Raw genomic sequence first — 15661 nt, 5'->3', positions numbered from 1 at the left:
CAGGTCAAAAGTAGCAAAAACTACAGGATGAATTTCTGGCCTTGATAGTCAGATCTACCTGCGATACTTCCTGCCTCCTGTCAGCTCCCGCAGAGCCTGATGCCAGTCTGCAACGAACCTGAAGCACGAGGTTTCTCTCCACCTGTCAACCCTCATCCGTACTCCAGGATGACAACCCGGCACAGGTTGTTTCCCCTGTTCAGCAAGTCAAAGAACTGTTTGGCTAGTTTGGCACAGTTGAAAAGAAAAAAAAAGAGAGAGATACATGGTTCTAGTTGAAGGTGGTGGAAATATAAAGCACATTCATCTGAGGACTAGAGTTGAAGTGGATAGGTGGGATCTGGATAACCGGATAAACATGACATATCTTCAGCCAGGTTTTGAAAGAAAAAAACAACAACATGAAAATCACAACAGCGCTCAGGCAAATGTGTAGAAATCTTTAGAAGATATTTAATTTTTTATTGCAGTCGCATAATCTGACTGAAGAATTTAGAAAAGAATCCAAAGTTTAATTTCAGTATTTATTCAGTGAGGAACCAAATCCCAGGTTTCATAATTGCTGCATACAATACTAACAAACACCTTCTGCCAACAGGACAGCCTGTGGCTTTTTCCACCAGATCATTATTTAAAACGTCCTGGTATTTCAAAGAGATCATGATGCAGCCAAACAAGATTCCCGAAACCTTTAAATGAGATCATACAGAGCCGCAACATCACAGATCTTCAAACTGTACTTAACGCTGGGCGAGAAGTGGACACACGGTTAATCTTTTCGTCAATCCCATCTGTAATGTTTGTTTAAAAGGATCTTTATATCCTGATTGATTTACAAATCAGAATGTGATTTGTCCTGGTCAAATCATATCCAAAAATTGTTTAATTTAAATTTCAAAATTTCAATTAAACATGTGAAATTTAAAGACATTTTTCTTATTGATGTTGGTTAACTCCACACTAACAAACTTAACTTACTAGGATTTTTCAATTTTATAATAATTATGCTACCGCAATAAAACACCACTTCTTCTAGGATTTTTACACATCTGTAGCATGGAGTCCAATAATCGGTAACTGTTCTGTATCTCGAAAGCACAACGCAGTATTTTCATACAACTGGAACTCATTTCTCCTTTCAAGTAAATTAATAGACATACAGACAGACAATGTGCTAAATTAAAAGTCCAGACCTCAAATTCTTTGCATATTTTATTTTTCTTATGATTTTTTTTTCCCAACTCACACATGTCATATTTTACATCTTTGCAATAAAACATGAATACAATAGTTTTTTTTTTACGGTTTCATAGATCCAAAAATATTTAAGCTTTTTTTTTTTTTTTTTGGATACGTAAGTTTGAACCTGTCGATAGGAGTATGTGCATGTGCGCGTTTGATCATGATGGCTTCACACATACAGTACGTGTCACACGCTGTCCTCCCTCCTCCCCGCCGTCTTCTCTATCAGCTACAGAATCATGATATTGCTTACAACGGTGAGGTTGTAAAACTGAAGAATCACTCATGAGCTCAACGGTTTTTAAATACAAACATCAATGCACAAATAATCCCCGAAGGAAGAAAAATAAAATAAAAAGTGGAGCCGAAGGCAGCCGACCAGAAAGAACCAAGCTAATAAATAATGATATGTGATTGGTGCAAAGTGCAGATACAAAACAAACTTTTACACTGAGTTGATTCTCTTTTTTTTTTCTTCCTCTTTTGTTCTTAAAATAATCAACAAATGTGGGTATGTGAAGGTTTCCTTTGCACTTTCGGTCCCATTCAGCCCAGTAAGTCTCCTGCCAAGCTTGAATCAAGACTGTATGTACATATTTGACAAAACAATCACCAAATATACAAAGGAAATCATGTCGGTCTCATGTTTGTCATCCCCAGTGGCACGGAAAAAGAGCTCCTTGTCATAACCGTCTCCAGCAAAAATGAACAAAAAGGGAAAAACTAAATCACCGTCCTTGATACCACCATTTTTACCATCAGTCTTGTCGACATTATAATAATTATTACACAGTATTTTACATACAGCAAGTCATTAATAAATTAAAGGTGAGAAGCGCAGTTTGTGTAGTGAAAGAACAAGTGCAACTCTGAAGGGAGAAGAGCCTTATTTACATAAAATCTGATTTGGGGTTTAAAAAAAAACTTAGGCAATTAAAATGAAACGAAATAAAAACTAAATCAACACTGGGTAATTTTTCAGGAGAAAATTTAAGATCGAGCCAATTTCACCAGCTTCTGGACAACAGGTACAGGCTGGTGCGTTAGTTTAGAGGCAAGAAAAGAATTTGAATTTATAGTCCACCCAAATAATTAACAAATACAACTCAGAGAAGTCAGAAATCAAACAAGAAAAAAAGAAAAAAAACGAAAAGGAAAAAAGAAGACTTGAGTATGTGTGATGATTTAAACGTACCAGGAACAGTGAAATCGATCTGTCCTGTGAGGATCAACCTCTGCTTCACTGGTTCTCTGCTCCTATGTTGCAGTCACTGTGTTGTATTATTGAAGCAGATTTCAGTGCGTATCTTCTTATTAAGCGTCTGTGGTTACACACGTGTGCACATAGGAAACCATTCCCACTAGCGCAGTCGCATCCTCACTGCAAGGGAATAGAGCCTATAGGTCTGAAACTAAATTTTCCTTTGTCTCGGTACCTGTGGTTTCCCCCCTTCGTGTCGCTGAAGCACAGCAGCGATGCAGAACTCCTTCCCTCGTCCAACTCAAGCCGTCCGCCTCAGTACCTGTTCTGGTGTTCGTAGTGCCAGCGGTTGAAGTCGATGTTGAACGCCACGATGCTCCCAGAGGCCATGCCGGTGATTAAAGTCCTGTGGGGCAGAACGCACAGGAAGAACAAGTCGGCAACATCAACAGGACTCATTTCCACAGGAAACAGGAGGCATTTGTGTATTACACAACAAATAATCAGAGTTGTGAAAAAGTATTTTCCGTTCTTACCGTTTTCTTCTGTTCTCACTTTTTTGTCACATTTAACTTTACTACCTTATTTTTTTTTTAATAAATATACTTTATCAAGGAGAAAATTATTATCCAAACTAACCTGGTCCCTTGTGGAAAGATTAACCCCCTTTGTTTATCACAAATTAGGCATCTACAAAAGTCAAGTTCAGTCTTAATAGCCACACCAAGAAGTCGCTTATGGAAGTTAAACACATTCAAAACAAACAGCTATTAGTCTGAAAGGCAATTGAAAAAGGAATAGCAATTATAACACTTTGTTTTTTTCAAAAGTGAGAGTTAGTGGAGAAAATATGGAAGTGACCGACTTCTACAAGTCAACAGTGATTTGCTGTAATCTTTCAATTCTGCTCTTCACCAGAAATCTGACGGTCCAGATCTTAAGCTCATCTGCCTTTGGGTTATATGGCAGGATAACAACCTGAAGCAAACTGAGAAATCCACCCATGAATGATCAAGGTAAACAACAGCCATGACTTATAGCAATTTTCTAAGTAAAACAGGACAGCGATGTTAAAAGACTCATCACAACAGTTGTTGCCAAGGGTGAAAGCTACTAGCTTTGAGGCAGTGTGTTTCTCTCTGTGTGGAATTCAAATGACTTCGCGGCTCCATTTGAGCCTGCTTTTTCCTGCATTTCTGTGTACCTCTGGTCATGCGAGAGGTCCATGGCCCGGATGCCGGCGTCACAGCCTGGATAGATGTACAGCTGTTTGAAGTCACAGGCCTGCCACACCTCCACCACCCCGTTGTCCCCTCCAGTCACCAGGTTCTGCCCGTCACTGCTCAACAAAATGGCCTGAGGAGAGGTGCAAGAGGTTAAACAAGGTTTGATGTGCGGATGAACAACTACATCCCGTTTACGTCAACAGCAGCCTTACTCGAGAGGAATCGTTGACTTCCATTTGCGCCAGCAGTTTGCCATTTATGCTGAAGTTGCAGAAACGACCTCTCTCGTAGTAAATGATGCAGTGTCCCTCGCTGGACACGGAGATGAGGCGAGGCCGCATGCAAAGCTCCGGGCCCTCCAGGGCCCTCAACAGGTCGCCTGTGATGGTGTGGACCAGGCACGGGCCCTCTGCGGAGCGACAACAAAGGTAACTTAGTAATGTCAAATTATTTAGAGCCAAACAATATGGGCCGCTTTAAGATCATAAATGTTCTGGAGGGCCTTTTGAGCCAGAATGTATTGATGAAACCCATTAGCAAACTGCTAAGACAATAATAAATAGCAGTCCCTGCATTCAATAGGTCCCTCTTAAAATTAAATAATATTGAACATTTTTTAATTTTGATCAGTCCCTCCAGGGTTCCATGATTGCTTTTGTGATTTTTTTTTTTGTAATCAAAATCACAGATTTTGCAGTGCTAATTTAGATAAATCTGCAAGTTATTTTGCAATATTTGCACTGAAATGTGACTTTTTTGCTACTCTCGCCGTATTGATCGTGAACTATATAGTAACATAAATTAAGACTAGTGAATTAGTAAATTTCCATGATCATGAAATTCTGAAAAACTGATTGAGGGACTGATTGAAGTAATCTGGTGTCTGTAGTCTAGAGCAGTGGTCCCCAACCCCCGGTCCGTGGACCGGTACCGGTCCGTGGACCAATTGGTACCGGGCCACGCAAGAAATAATTAAATATTTCCGTTTTATGTATTATTTGAGTCTGGAGGATCTTTTATTTTGAAAATCCTTAAACCGCATTCTCGGTTACTTGCGCGCCAACAACACTGAGCCCACAAGCAGCAAAACGAGTAAGAAACGGATCAGGTGTCTTTGGAAAGTTTCTTTACAAAGGGGAAAAGGCCCAGAGAAGAGACAGGAGGATGGATTTATCCCGGACCGGTAGGTGAGTCCCACATTACAAGCCGCTCTGTGTAACATGCGGCAACCGGCTGCTAATGACGCAATGAAGCTTCAAACTGCTTCGCCACGTAGAGACCAAGAAGGCTGTGGATATAAGCAACACTTCGGGTGTCATTGTCTCCATCACTCCCAGATGGAACCGTCTCGTTGCAGAGAAACAAGCTCAGGGCTCCCGTTAGTCTTTATCGTTAGTTAAAATTTTCACGAAAGTAAAATGCTCGTTTTTGTGGCGCGTCTGTATCTTATTTTGAAGGGATATGTAAATGTTACCATAGCGACCAGAGTCAGAGAGCGTTTGGGCCAGGGGTCGAGAAGAGACGAGTAGAGTTTGTGAGTCTTAAGTCTAGTTTAGACGGCAAGATTTAAGGATTGTCGGCCGATTCTCCAAACCTCTGTGACCACAGAGCTGATAAAAGTACAACAGGTTCGATCGGTTCGTGTGTCCAAGGCAGGAGCAACACGAACCGATTCCAGTCACAAACATCCCGATTCCAGAAGAAAATCCACAAAACCCCCCAGCATAGCATACGGGAATTTAGAATGACCAAACACGGATGACGATGTAGAAGCAATAGTGATAGTTTGTGGCAATAGTGATAGTTTGTGGAGTCATTTTAAGAGATAAAAGAAACAAAAAGAAAAGGCAGTGGATAAAAGATGTGAGCAGCCGCTCTATTTGATGCACTATGATTTGGAGGCGACTATGTTTTTTCATAGTTAACATTTTTAACTGAATAAACATAATAATGACCTTTACATATAATAATAAACATTTCCACACATCATCTCTGATATCCACCGGACTCTCAGTTGCGCGATATGTCAGCTGTTTGGGATTCTCCTCTGTTCTGACATCACCGCGCTTTCTGATTGGCTACCTGTCACATTCAGCAGGTTGCACTCTCGTTCCCAGTCAGGGTAAACCCAACAGGCAGCGATAAAAAGGCCAAGACAACCCAAATTGTGTATATTCAGGATTTAGCAGGAACACCAACATGCAGAGGCCTTATCTGACGGTTCACCACGCCCCCGGGCCGCAGCAAAATTTTCCAAGTCTTGACCGGTCTGTGGTAATAAAAAGGTTGGGGACCACTGGTCTAGGGGGCCACATAAAAAGCTATGTCGAGACAGATTTGGCAAGTTTGACACGCGATTTAGAGTGTTTGCTTGATTTCAGATGAATATATAAATGACACAAACCTTTGGCTCCACTAATAACCAGTCCCAGCTCCGCGCAGACAGAAACACACACCACTTCATGGTCGTGTCCCGTCAGCACCGCCCTGGGAGCCGGGTAGTCACCTGGAGAAAACACATCATCACAAAAGTCAAGCTCTTAAACTCTTCACATCCTCAGAATTACTCACAACAACCATTTCCACTCACTGTTATTAGGGTTATCTCCTATTATATGATGTCGTCCACTCCAGTACCACAGAAGAAGAGTGGCGTCTCTGGAGCCGGACACGATGTAGCAGTCTCCTCCGATGTAGGACTCTGACCGGGCCAGGCATGTCACCACGTCCCAGTGGCCAAAAACAATCTGGGTTAGTTTTCCTGCAGAGAAGCAGAGGGAGGGCACTGTAGTCGGCGCGCGTCCTCTGCTGCCATGACGGAAGGTCGTGGCAGCTTAACTCCGGGATAAAAATAAACCATGGTAGAACAAGAAACAAGCAGGTTGAATGAGCACATTTCTTTTCTCTAAATCCTTTCTATCTGTAACAAACAAGCTTTACAAGCTGAATAAAAACACAACATGTTTGTTAAATATCCACACCACCAACCAGTTTCAGTCGAGTAAACTCGGAAGCTCTTGTCCCAAAATCCACAGACCAGGATGTAGCGGTTGTCGGCGGTTACCACAAAGCAGTGGGTGTTAATCTGGATACTCTGGTCCACCAGGTCAGTGATCTGTCGCTTGTTCACACCTGAATTGTTCGCTGCATGGAAGAACAGGCGGGTTAACAATGCAAAAAGGAGGACAGTACGGCATGGTTTAGTAATTAGCCACGTTATAAATGTGATTATTACACGTACATCTGCAAACATACAGTTCAGTCTTGAACATATGCTAGTAATGTTCTTAACACTATAAGATGTTAAAGTGAAAAAAAAGTGTACATTTTTTTTTAACCTTATGTTTGCATATAATTGTTGTTTTCAGCAACAAAACGACCCAAATCATTGCACACCTGAATGATTCCGACAAAATAAATATACCTTCAGCATTTAAAAGAAGAAATTATACTTTTTTAAGTGGATCACACTGTTAGAGAACTTAGCCACTTGAAAATGGGAAACATAAAGGAACACAGAAATGAGGAAAGGGAGATGCTAGTTGTTCCTTAATAAATCAGGAATAACCACTCAACTACACTTGCTTATATCATCCTTCTTTTATGCCAATTACAGTTGATATACCAAAATCATATAGTGGCATACTGACACAGTGCATCTGTCCTCTTAAAACCGCTCTACAAATGTTTGTCCACTGACCTATGAGAGGATCCATTTCTATGGGTAGATGATGAGCCTGTTCTAGAGAGTATCCTGGAGCACCACGGAGGCCTGATTGGACAGATGTTACAGTCACGTCTCTGTATGACGGATTTTTGTCGAGACAAAATAAAGTTCCTGCACCGCTCACCGACTGTGTTGTGCCAACGGTTTACAGCAAACAGCCGGCTGCACGTGACGGTGACGGCCGCCGGGATGCTGAGGTGGGGCAGCGTGTTGGCTGCAACGTGGGTGACGGGAGAGTTGGAGGGGAACTTGAGCACCATGATGACATCCTGCTGCATCTGATCCTTAAACATCAGAGGGCTCTGGGGAAGGAAACACTGGTGAGACAGACAGAGAGGAAAGAGAGGAAAGGACAGATAGAAAGAGAAGAGAGATAGAGCAAGAGAGAGGAGGGAAGGTCAAGGAATACAATGGAGGAAGGGTTGGAGATGGAGTGATAGGGAAAGACAGAACGGATGGGACAGAAGGAGGGGAGGGAAAAGGTAAATTAGTGGGAGCACAGGGTCAGAACAGGTTCACACACTGAGGAGGCTTGAGAGCTAGGAGAGGAGGTGGAGGCACTGGCTGGTCGGGTTTGGGACTGACAGGTTTGGGTTTGACATGTGGAGACACAGAGGCCTCACACTGCTGAGGTCAAAGGTCAAAAACTAAAATAATAAACATTATTACATACTGCTGTATGTAATAAAACCTCACTTGACAATGCAAGCAATTCAGCGAATGCATAAGAGTGTTGGTGGAATTGGACTAATTCAAAACTTATTTTTAAGAAAACAAAAAATAAAACATGACAAAAGAAACACTGTTCTGATCAATAAAGCTGGATAGTTGTTTTTGTTTTTATTTTTTGTCTGCAATCACTTTAAAGTCATTAAAAAACATGTCTGCTGTCGTCTCACCAGGTGCATGGCAGAGGAGCGAGGCGGGTGCGGCTCAATCAGCAGCTGGGAGGGAACCTGTCCAGAGACCTGAATCTGAGTCTCAATCACCTGAAGACAGCACAGACAGAGAAAGTTGCACATTTTTTAAAGAAATGAATTCTGTTTAAATCTGCACGTTAATTCAGTTAAGCAGTTAATTAATAAACCTAATAAAGTTTTTTAGGGAGGGGAGTTATCCAAGGAAATAGGCATGTCAGTGCCTGAAATTGATCATTTTGTGATTTTACAAACACAAACTTCAGTGTATTTGACCAAAACAGAAGACAGAAAAATGGAATTTATATTAAGATTAAACATCCAGGTAGAATCAGTTAGGTTATTTCTGAAGGTAGTTGCTTAATGCAGATTTTACTTGGGGGGTATTAGAGTTAAAGGGGTTGTGCAAGATGCATATACAGATACATATGCATCTTTTTTCTTTCACTTTACAATTATCCACTAAATGTGTTGGTCCATTATTTACATCAACAAAATACAAGTATAGTATATTTAAAGATTTTTGGGGAGATTTACACATCGACTGCATTTTTCATTCAAAATTGACCTGGGAGGACATGCACATTTTTATGAATATAGTATTCTACTGTTTCATATTAAATCATTGTGATGCTAACAACCTAGAGCTTAGTTCATTCTTGATAATGTGTGAATTTATCAACCTCTCGCTGTGCAGCATCCAGATTGTCCAGGTTTACAGCTCCCTCATAGGACAGGAAGTTGAAAACGTTGAGAGCTCGGACCGCCTCTGGCCCCCGCTGCTTGTAGCCGAAAATGAGATCGATCCACTGGTGAAGCTGACACGAGACGAACTCACTCTCCAACGCCTGAGTGGAGACAGGGGTAAAAGCGGAGAGTGAGAGGAGGCGAACAAGAACATAATTAGTTTTTGTCCACAGGTCGAGTCGAAAGGGGTTTGTGTATGTCGGAAAGAAGTGTGCCCCCCCTACCATTCTGTTTATGCGGACAAAGTCTTCAGGTTTCTTAGCCCAGACAGGAAGCTCCACATCGCACACAGGAACGCCGTCGTCGCGCACGCCGAGTTCGTACTCGTTACTGTTCACAAACATCTCAGGCAAGTAGTAAAACTCTGGGATCAGCTCCTAGAAGACATGAAATGCATCATTTTAGTATTCTTCATTTCATCAATCTCGAAACTGTTGGTTTAAAACCTGCTAACAGCTGTCGAGAAAAGCCGACACGACTACTGTTATCACGAGTGAATCAGTGCAGAGTGGTTGTGATGGCATCAGATAATTATACGAATCATTAGATAATTATGAATATTTGTCATACATTAAATAAGTTGAAAATGGAAATACTGTGTAATTAAATAAAGTGAGAAAATTGATTCCTTTTAATTTGAACTTTCATGTTAAAACAGCATATCATGTAGATTTTTTTATGATTTTGTTGTTCTTGTGAAACTATCCACTGAGCAATAAATGAAACAGTCTCTTGGCTTGTCAAAGACCCCAGCATCTGATTGGCTCGCCTTTAAGCCAATCACATTTTATTTGAGGCCCACCTACAAACTGAGACACCAAATCTTTAAGGAACAAAAATACCGAGTAAATGATTGAAAAATAAAACAAGAAATAAATAAAAAAATTTTAAAGTTATTTACCTTTTAAAAAATTACTCCGTAGTTAATAATTAATTAAGTACTTAAGAAATTATAATTTTTTTACATAATAATCACTACACTAACTTCTCAATTAGAAATTATATGTAAATTATTTATAAATTCTACTTTTTTCTCAGAAAAGTATGCACTATATGTCAGCAATAAACAAACTCCAGCATGAATGAAAAATAATCAGAATTCGCCTTATTCAACTCAAACAACAAACACTGTTGTTGTTTTTTTCAATAGTACTCACATTTTTCTTCAGTACTCTCAAGAAAATGTTTTAATTTCTGAAATGCTTTCAAATAAATGGCTGTAAAACAATTTTGTTTAGCTCACTGTATTATCATGTCTCGGTGCAGAATCGTTTTATGTGAACTCAGTGTTTTCAGGCATATCAACTGCTGCCCTCAGAGACCTCTTCCCTCAGTCCAACAGAAGGTACCTTAACATCCGCCGTGTCCCTCTGGCAGTTCCTCCACGCACGGCCGATGCCAGAGAAGGCTCTCTCTGGATGGTCAAATTTGCCGTCGTTGGCATTCAGGAAAAATGTGGTGAAGGGCTCCTAAGGCCACAGAAAAATACATTTGTTATTGCAGGGGAAGCTTTTAACATCCAAAATGTTTAACGTGTGTAACGCAAACACTTACTATTCTGACCATCCACATCAGTGTGGAGTGAGCTGTGGAGTATAAGGTGGTGTAGTGGTGAGGGGGTGTGCTGTCATCATCCCATGTCTCGTAGCGCTCTGCATAAAATGCCGCTCGCTTGGGATTCAGGGCACCGATTGGCTGGAAAACACATATTGTTGCTCAAAGCCTCAAAGGAGTACGCATGGTAGCAATACTAATATAAACAGCCCTTTTTATGTTTTCGTCATGTAAAGCACTTTGAGTTGTATGGTTGCTGAAAAGTGCTTTTTTCAAATAAATTTTGCTTTACTTATTTTCATGTTTTCTAAAAACTGTACTGAAACACGATCCTGACCTTGGAAAGGTCTCTGAAGTTGCCGGGCAGAGTGAGGTCAAGCTCCTCTGAATCATAGTTGGTCAGGACCCAGGGGAAGACAGGATACTGGTTCAAATCATTATAGGTCCTCCCTGCAGGGACAAATGCCAAAGAACCAATATGAAACTCTGCTTCACTTAAAAGAAAGTCACGCAGTGAATACATGTTTGTTTCTGTCTTATGTTACCTATTAGTTTATTAGAAATACAGTGCCAGTTTACAGACATCAAATCATCAAATCCAGGTTTTGCATTTAATTAAGAACATGAGTGGCTCTTATGTTTAGAGTAGAATGATTAAACAACTAATATCTTCAAGTAATTTTAATCATTAATATTAGAGGCATCTATTTAATTTATGAACGTATGTATTTGAGCCCTTCAGCATAATTTTCACTCTGTGGATTAGAAAAAACAAAAACTCACAATAAATTAAAACATGTGCATCCCATTAAAATAAGCCCTTAAGACTCCAAAATCGTAGGTGACTTATGTGTATGTTGAATGATTTACAAACTTCTGACAGGCAGGATTGGTAGGAATATTCTACTTGACTTTAGGGAGTTAAAATCAAATGTCTCTTTTATTTTGTTTTATGCCAGCATTTTAAAAGAAGAACTTCCTCATTAGCCAAAAATGGGTGCAAGACTGGAATAGAAATCACAATAAAAGCTGAAACTAAAACTTTATATAACATGAATGTATTTAAAACAAGAGCCATATTTAGCCATAAGTAATTACAGATCAGCCATTAAGACAAACACGGATAAAGTAAGTCAGAGCATAATGGCAGTGGCACAATAAAAGCAAACAGAAATAAATGAATTAAACAATTCTGATAAACCATGATAAACTTCTGCTATGAAACTGGTTCAACAGATTCAAATGATTTGACTAAGAATGGAGAGCAAATGCATTGCACATGTTGGTGAGAACAACGGGTTGCAAAATGAATTTACCTGCAATAGTGTTTAGAAACATGAGGTACTCAAAGTTGGAGATCTCTCTCCTCTGCCAGCGCTGCGTCATGTTCGACGACTTGAAGAGCTGACGTGGGGTCGCCAAGGAGATACGCCTGAGATGTAAATGCAAACAAACACGGGATTTTTATTTTCAGTCCTTTTCTTATCCTAAAATGATATGACAGACAACACGCGTTTCACACCTGGCTTGTGGAAGTCCATAACTCGTTCCCACCCCGACCCGAGGGAGGCTATAGACGACCCTTTTGACTGTGGCCTGGTCAGGAAAGTTAAACATCACAGATGCTGGAAAGAAGCAGAGAAAACAAGACCAACATGTCAGGATTATTTAGTCCAAATTATAAAATTATGTACTTTCTGAAAAACTAATCATAAACTAAATAGGTGGTATACAGATAAATCAAAAAGGAATTACCTCAAGCTATAAGCATATTGAAACTATTTAGATATTTAATTCAAGTCAAGATTTTATTAAAAAACAGCCAAAAGTCAAACCAAAAATGAATCGTAACTTTATTTTCACAAACGTCTTCAGTCTCTCCTACACTCCGGTCTGGGAAATTAAATTAATACGTTGGGTTTTATCAAAAGGATCAAAGGGATCTGAACTTGTTTATATTTAAAAACAGATCTAATTGATATGCTGCTACTAATGATTTCATAAAAAGCATGTTAAGAATAAGCTTACTCTCTGGTAAAATCATTGCAAACTCACTTCTGTTGGCCATAAAGACCTCCAGGCCTGTGTTCTGCAGCAGGTAGCGTCTGGAGAAGACGGCTCGGATCTCACTGAACATCCATTTCCCGTGCAAACCCTCTGAGTAAGCCAGCACCTGTTGAGGATGGACGTCATTACAGCACACAGGAAACTACTCATCTTTCCTTTTTCTATTCTCTATCTGCACCTTGATGAGGGAAAAAAAGTGCTTTCTCTTACTTTAGCATCCATCTTCTTGAATGTAGGATCCTCTTCATCAACTTCAAAGTAGATCTCTGTAGTGGTGATGGAGAGAGTGCCTCGAGCCACCACCACAGGGGCTACCAGCTGAGCAGGAGTACTCAGAACCACAGGGCCTGCAGGAGCATGGGGCAATATTAAATTATCTATTCATAGCCCTGACAGGAAGGAGGTCTATAGGAGCATCAAAGACATGGAGACATCAGAAGCATTTCAAACAGGTTAGGATTGATTTTTGATCTGCATTTTCCACTTTGTTTGCACCATCTGGTGTTAAAAGCATCAAGAGTTGATCTGTATCAGAATCAGATTTAGTAACTTCTGATTAACTCGTAGTAGGTCAGGTGAATCAGCTGGGTGGTTAGTGCAGCTGAACAAAAAACAACAACTTAAAGGTCCAACTTGCCTTTGGAGGTAAAAAGTCGAGGACGGAAACGAACTAAAAACGAGAGTCATATACAGTTTACTGCTCAGCATGACGGCGTGACTGCCGTGGAGTTTTTCTTTTGTGTCTTCGTGCGTCTCCACCTTACCAGCGAGGTTATCGATCTCTTTCTCCTGCAGCAGACTGACGGCGTCATCGTCTCCCTCCAGCATCAGCTCCGCCTCTGGGTTCTGGGTGACCACCGACTGACTGCGGAAGTTCTTCTTCGACTTAACACCCCCCTCCTCCTCGTCCTCCTCTGTGCCTGTGTTACACAGTCAGTGAGAAGCTGCACAAAGCTGACACCGGACACAGTTATTTATTTTTATTTATTTTTTAACAATAGAGCAAAAATACTGACCGTACTCATCCAGAGCTTTTAGTGAAATGTCGGCATGTGTGGATCCAAAGGCATTTCTCACAAATCTTCTCCTCCTCCTGAGATCGTCCTCCCAGTAGTCCAAACGCCAGAAGTCATGTAATTGGCTGGAGAAATGGGAGGGAAATGATGCTTTGAATATTTTTTCTAGTGGATAACAATCAAAGTGTGTATTCTGGGACATTTAAGAGATTAAAGTTTGAGATGAAGCTTTGTCTCAGGAGGCCTTTCCAACTTTACAAACACATTAAGCTAAACTTTTAAGTGATAAAATCTTACAAATGGACTCATTAATGTAGAGATAAGGAAAAAATATAGACTTAATGCATCTAAAAGACAAACAGTCAAAATCAAAGCACTGTGGATGCAACATTAAATTTTGTTGGTTTATCTGGGCAAACAGAAGTAAAATGCAGTTTGGAATATACATAATTAAAGGGCTTTAATGAAAATGTGAAAGAAAGAGGTTGTACACAAAAGAGGGAAGTTGAGGTTTAAACTTAGACAGGCACTGGTAACTCGGTTTTTTATCAGTGACTGAACCAGTGTAAACGCTGACAACACTCTTCAGTGTGGATGTTCCAGAGTGAAGAAGATTCAGTTTTCAGTATCATTTAGGTGTTGAAAAATAAATAGGGCAAGACGGAGAAATGGAGGAAGATTCTAGAAAGAAAACTACTTTCTACAGAGGGATGTCAGTTGGACAAATCCTAACCACTCTACTGTAATAAACTGCTTTCTATCTTCTGAAGAACTGGTTTGTTCACTGTTTTGGATTCAATACTGGACTGGGCTCTTGTTAGACTTTGACATTTTCCACTCACCTCTGTGACATTGTCCCCCAGGCTCCGTGCTTATTGGTCAGGATGTTGAGGATCTTCTGTTTCAGCTGGTTGGCAGTCACATGGTCTCTGTGCTTGGCAGCACTGATGAGGTGGTCACACATTTTCTCCTCCTCTCTGCGGTCCGCAGCATACTGAGCACAGTTAGACTGAGCAGAGGGAATAAGAGTTAGGCAAGGACCACTGGATGCAACTGAATGCATGGATGGTGTACATTGCCTTTTTGATCATATTTATTATGTACTTAGAAAAAAAATACAAAATTCCTACTTTGGTGCAGTAGAAGAAAAAACAGAAAGCAAGAGATAAAATGAATGAGCACTGCAGTGCTTTGTAACAGGAGATGGAGAGCCCCTGTTTACCTCAAACTCAGCGTGCTTGTGGACATCCTCGGCCCGCTGTCTGTTCAGGATGAACTCTGCTTCATTGGCAACACGAACAATGTGATCCTTCATGGCATGGCACAAGAGTCTGGCAAAAGAGCTCAGATGTCAGTAGCATAAATATTGGTAAACAAAAAAATCTTTCAGTTTCTTTGATCAAAATTGTCAGCAGAGCTAATAGCTGTGGCACTGCTGCATTCATTTCTAGGCTGTACATTTTAAGTGTTAAATTATGCAAAAAAAGATTTGTTTATTTTGGGACTTCTCACAGATCTCTACCCGAGGAGGCGATACACATTAGGGTGACTGTAAATGGATGGGTGACCTTTAAGCTCATTGGATTACCTTCCCTCGTTGATGAGCTCGATGAAGGCCAGTCCAGCGTTCTTCTGAATGGAGTTCTGCCACTCCTGCAAGTGGAAGAAAAATAACAACATTGATATCTGCAAAGATCTTTTTAAAGCAGAAAATACAGTGCCTTAAAAAAAATCATATGGTGTCTTTTAAATATTTGGATATTTTTAACACATTTTTGATTATGAAAGAGTTTTAATAGTTTTTAACAGTTATGTAATTGTGATTTCAATCAAAACCAACTGAGCCATATATAAAAAAAAAACAACAAAAACACTATAGCTAACTTTTTTTGTTCTCTAATTTCACTCATAATGCCTAGGCCTGATTACTGTCAGACGTGTAGAATTGTAGAATTAAAAAAAAA

The 15661-nt window shown here is 40.2% G+C and overlaps 1 protein-coding gene across 9 annotated transcripts in view; it reads right to left on the bottom strand.

Annotated features, from left to right (window-relative positions):
- Positions 1 to 1331: 1331 nt before the first annotated feature.
- Positions 1332 to 15661, bottom strand: part of nbeaa (neurobeachin a) — a 106698-nt gene continuing 92368 nt past the window's right edge. For 6 of the 9 annotated variants that reach the window (XM_016673006.1, XM_016673004.1, XM_007554747.2 and 3 more), the window contains 24 exons: positions 15286 to 15350; positions 14920 to 15028; positions 14540 to 14706; positions 13698 to 13822; positions 13446 to 13601; positions 13319 to 13351; positions 12892 to 13028; positions 12670 to 12787; positions 12137 to 12239; positions 11931 to 12046; positions 10952 to 11064; positions 10615 to 10755; positions 10410 to 10529; positions 9285 to 9437; positions 8997 to 9161; positions 8296 to 8385; positions 7521 to 7713; positions 7370 to 7441; positions 6658 to 6813; positions 6260 to 6430; positions 6074 to 6175; positions 3882 to 4078; positions 3648 to 3799; positions 1332 to 2849 (listed from right to left, as the gene is read on the bottom strand). In XM_016673006.1, coding sequence (XP_016528492.1) covers positions 2759 to 2849; positions 3648 to 3799; positions 3882 to 4078; positions 6074 to 6175; positions 6260 to 6430; positions 6658 to 6813; positions 7370 to 7441; positions 7521 to 7713; positions 8296 to 8385; positions 8997 to 9161; positions 9285 to 9437; positions 10410 to 10529; positions 10615 to 10755; positions 10952 to 11064; positions 11931 to 12046; positions 12137 to 12239; positions 12670 to 12787; positions 12892 to 13028; positions 13319 to 13351; positions 13446 to 13601; positions 13698 to 13822; positions 14540 to 14706; positions 14920 to 15028; positions 15286 to 15350 — 3045 coding nt within the window. In that variant the 3' untranslated portion in view covers positions 1332 to 2758. The remainder of the gene's footprint in view (positions 2850 to 3647; positions 3800 to 3881; positions 4079 to 6073; positions 6176 to 6259; positions 6431 to 6657; positions 6814 to 7369; positions 7442 to 7520; positions 7714 to 8295; positions 8386 to 8996; positions 9162 to 9284; positions 9438 to 10409; positions 10530 to 10614; positions 10756 to 10951; positions 11065 to 11930; positions 12047 to 12136; positions 12240 to 12669; positions 12788 to 12891; positions 13029 to 13318; positions 13352 to 13445; positions 13602 to 13697; positions 13823 to 14539; positions 14707 to 14919; positions 15029 to 15285; positions 15351 to 15661) is intronic. The other 3 variants (XM_016673023.1, XM_007554738.2, XM_016673021.1) reach the window with 1 other exon arrangement.

This window comes from Poecilia formosa, unplaced genomic scaffold, assembly GCF_000485575.1.
Source record: "Poecilia formosa unplaced genomic scaffold, Poecilia_formosa-5.1.2 Scaffold3, whole genome shotgun sequence".
NCBI classification, from domain to species: domain Eukaryota; kingdom Metazoa; phylum Chordata; class Actinopteri; order Cyprinodontiformes; family Poeciliidae; genus Poecilia; species Poecilia formosa.
This window is presented reverse-complemented; position numbering and strand designations above follow the sequence as displayed.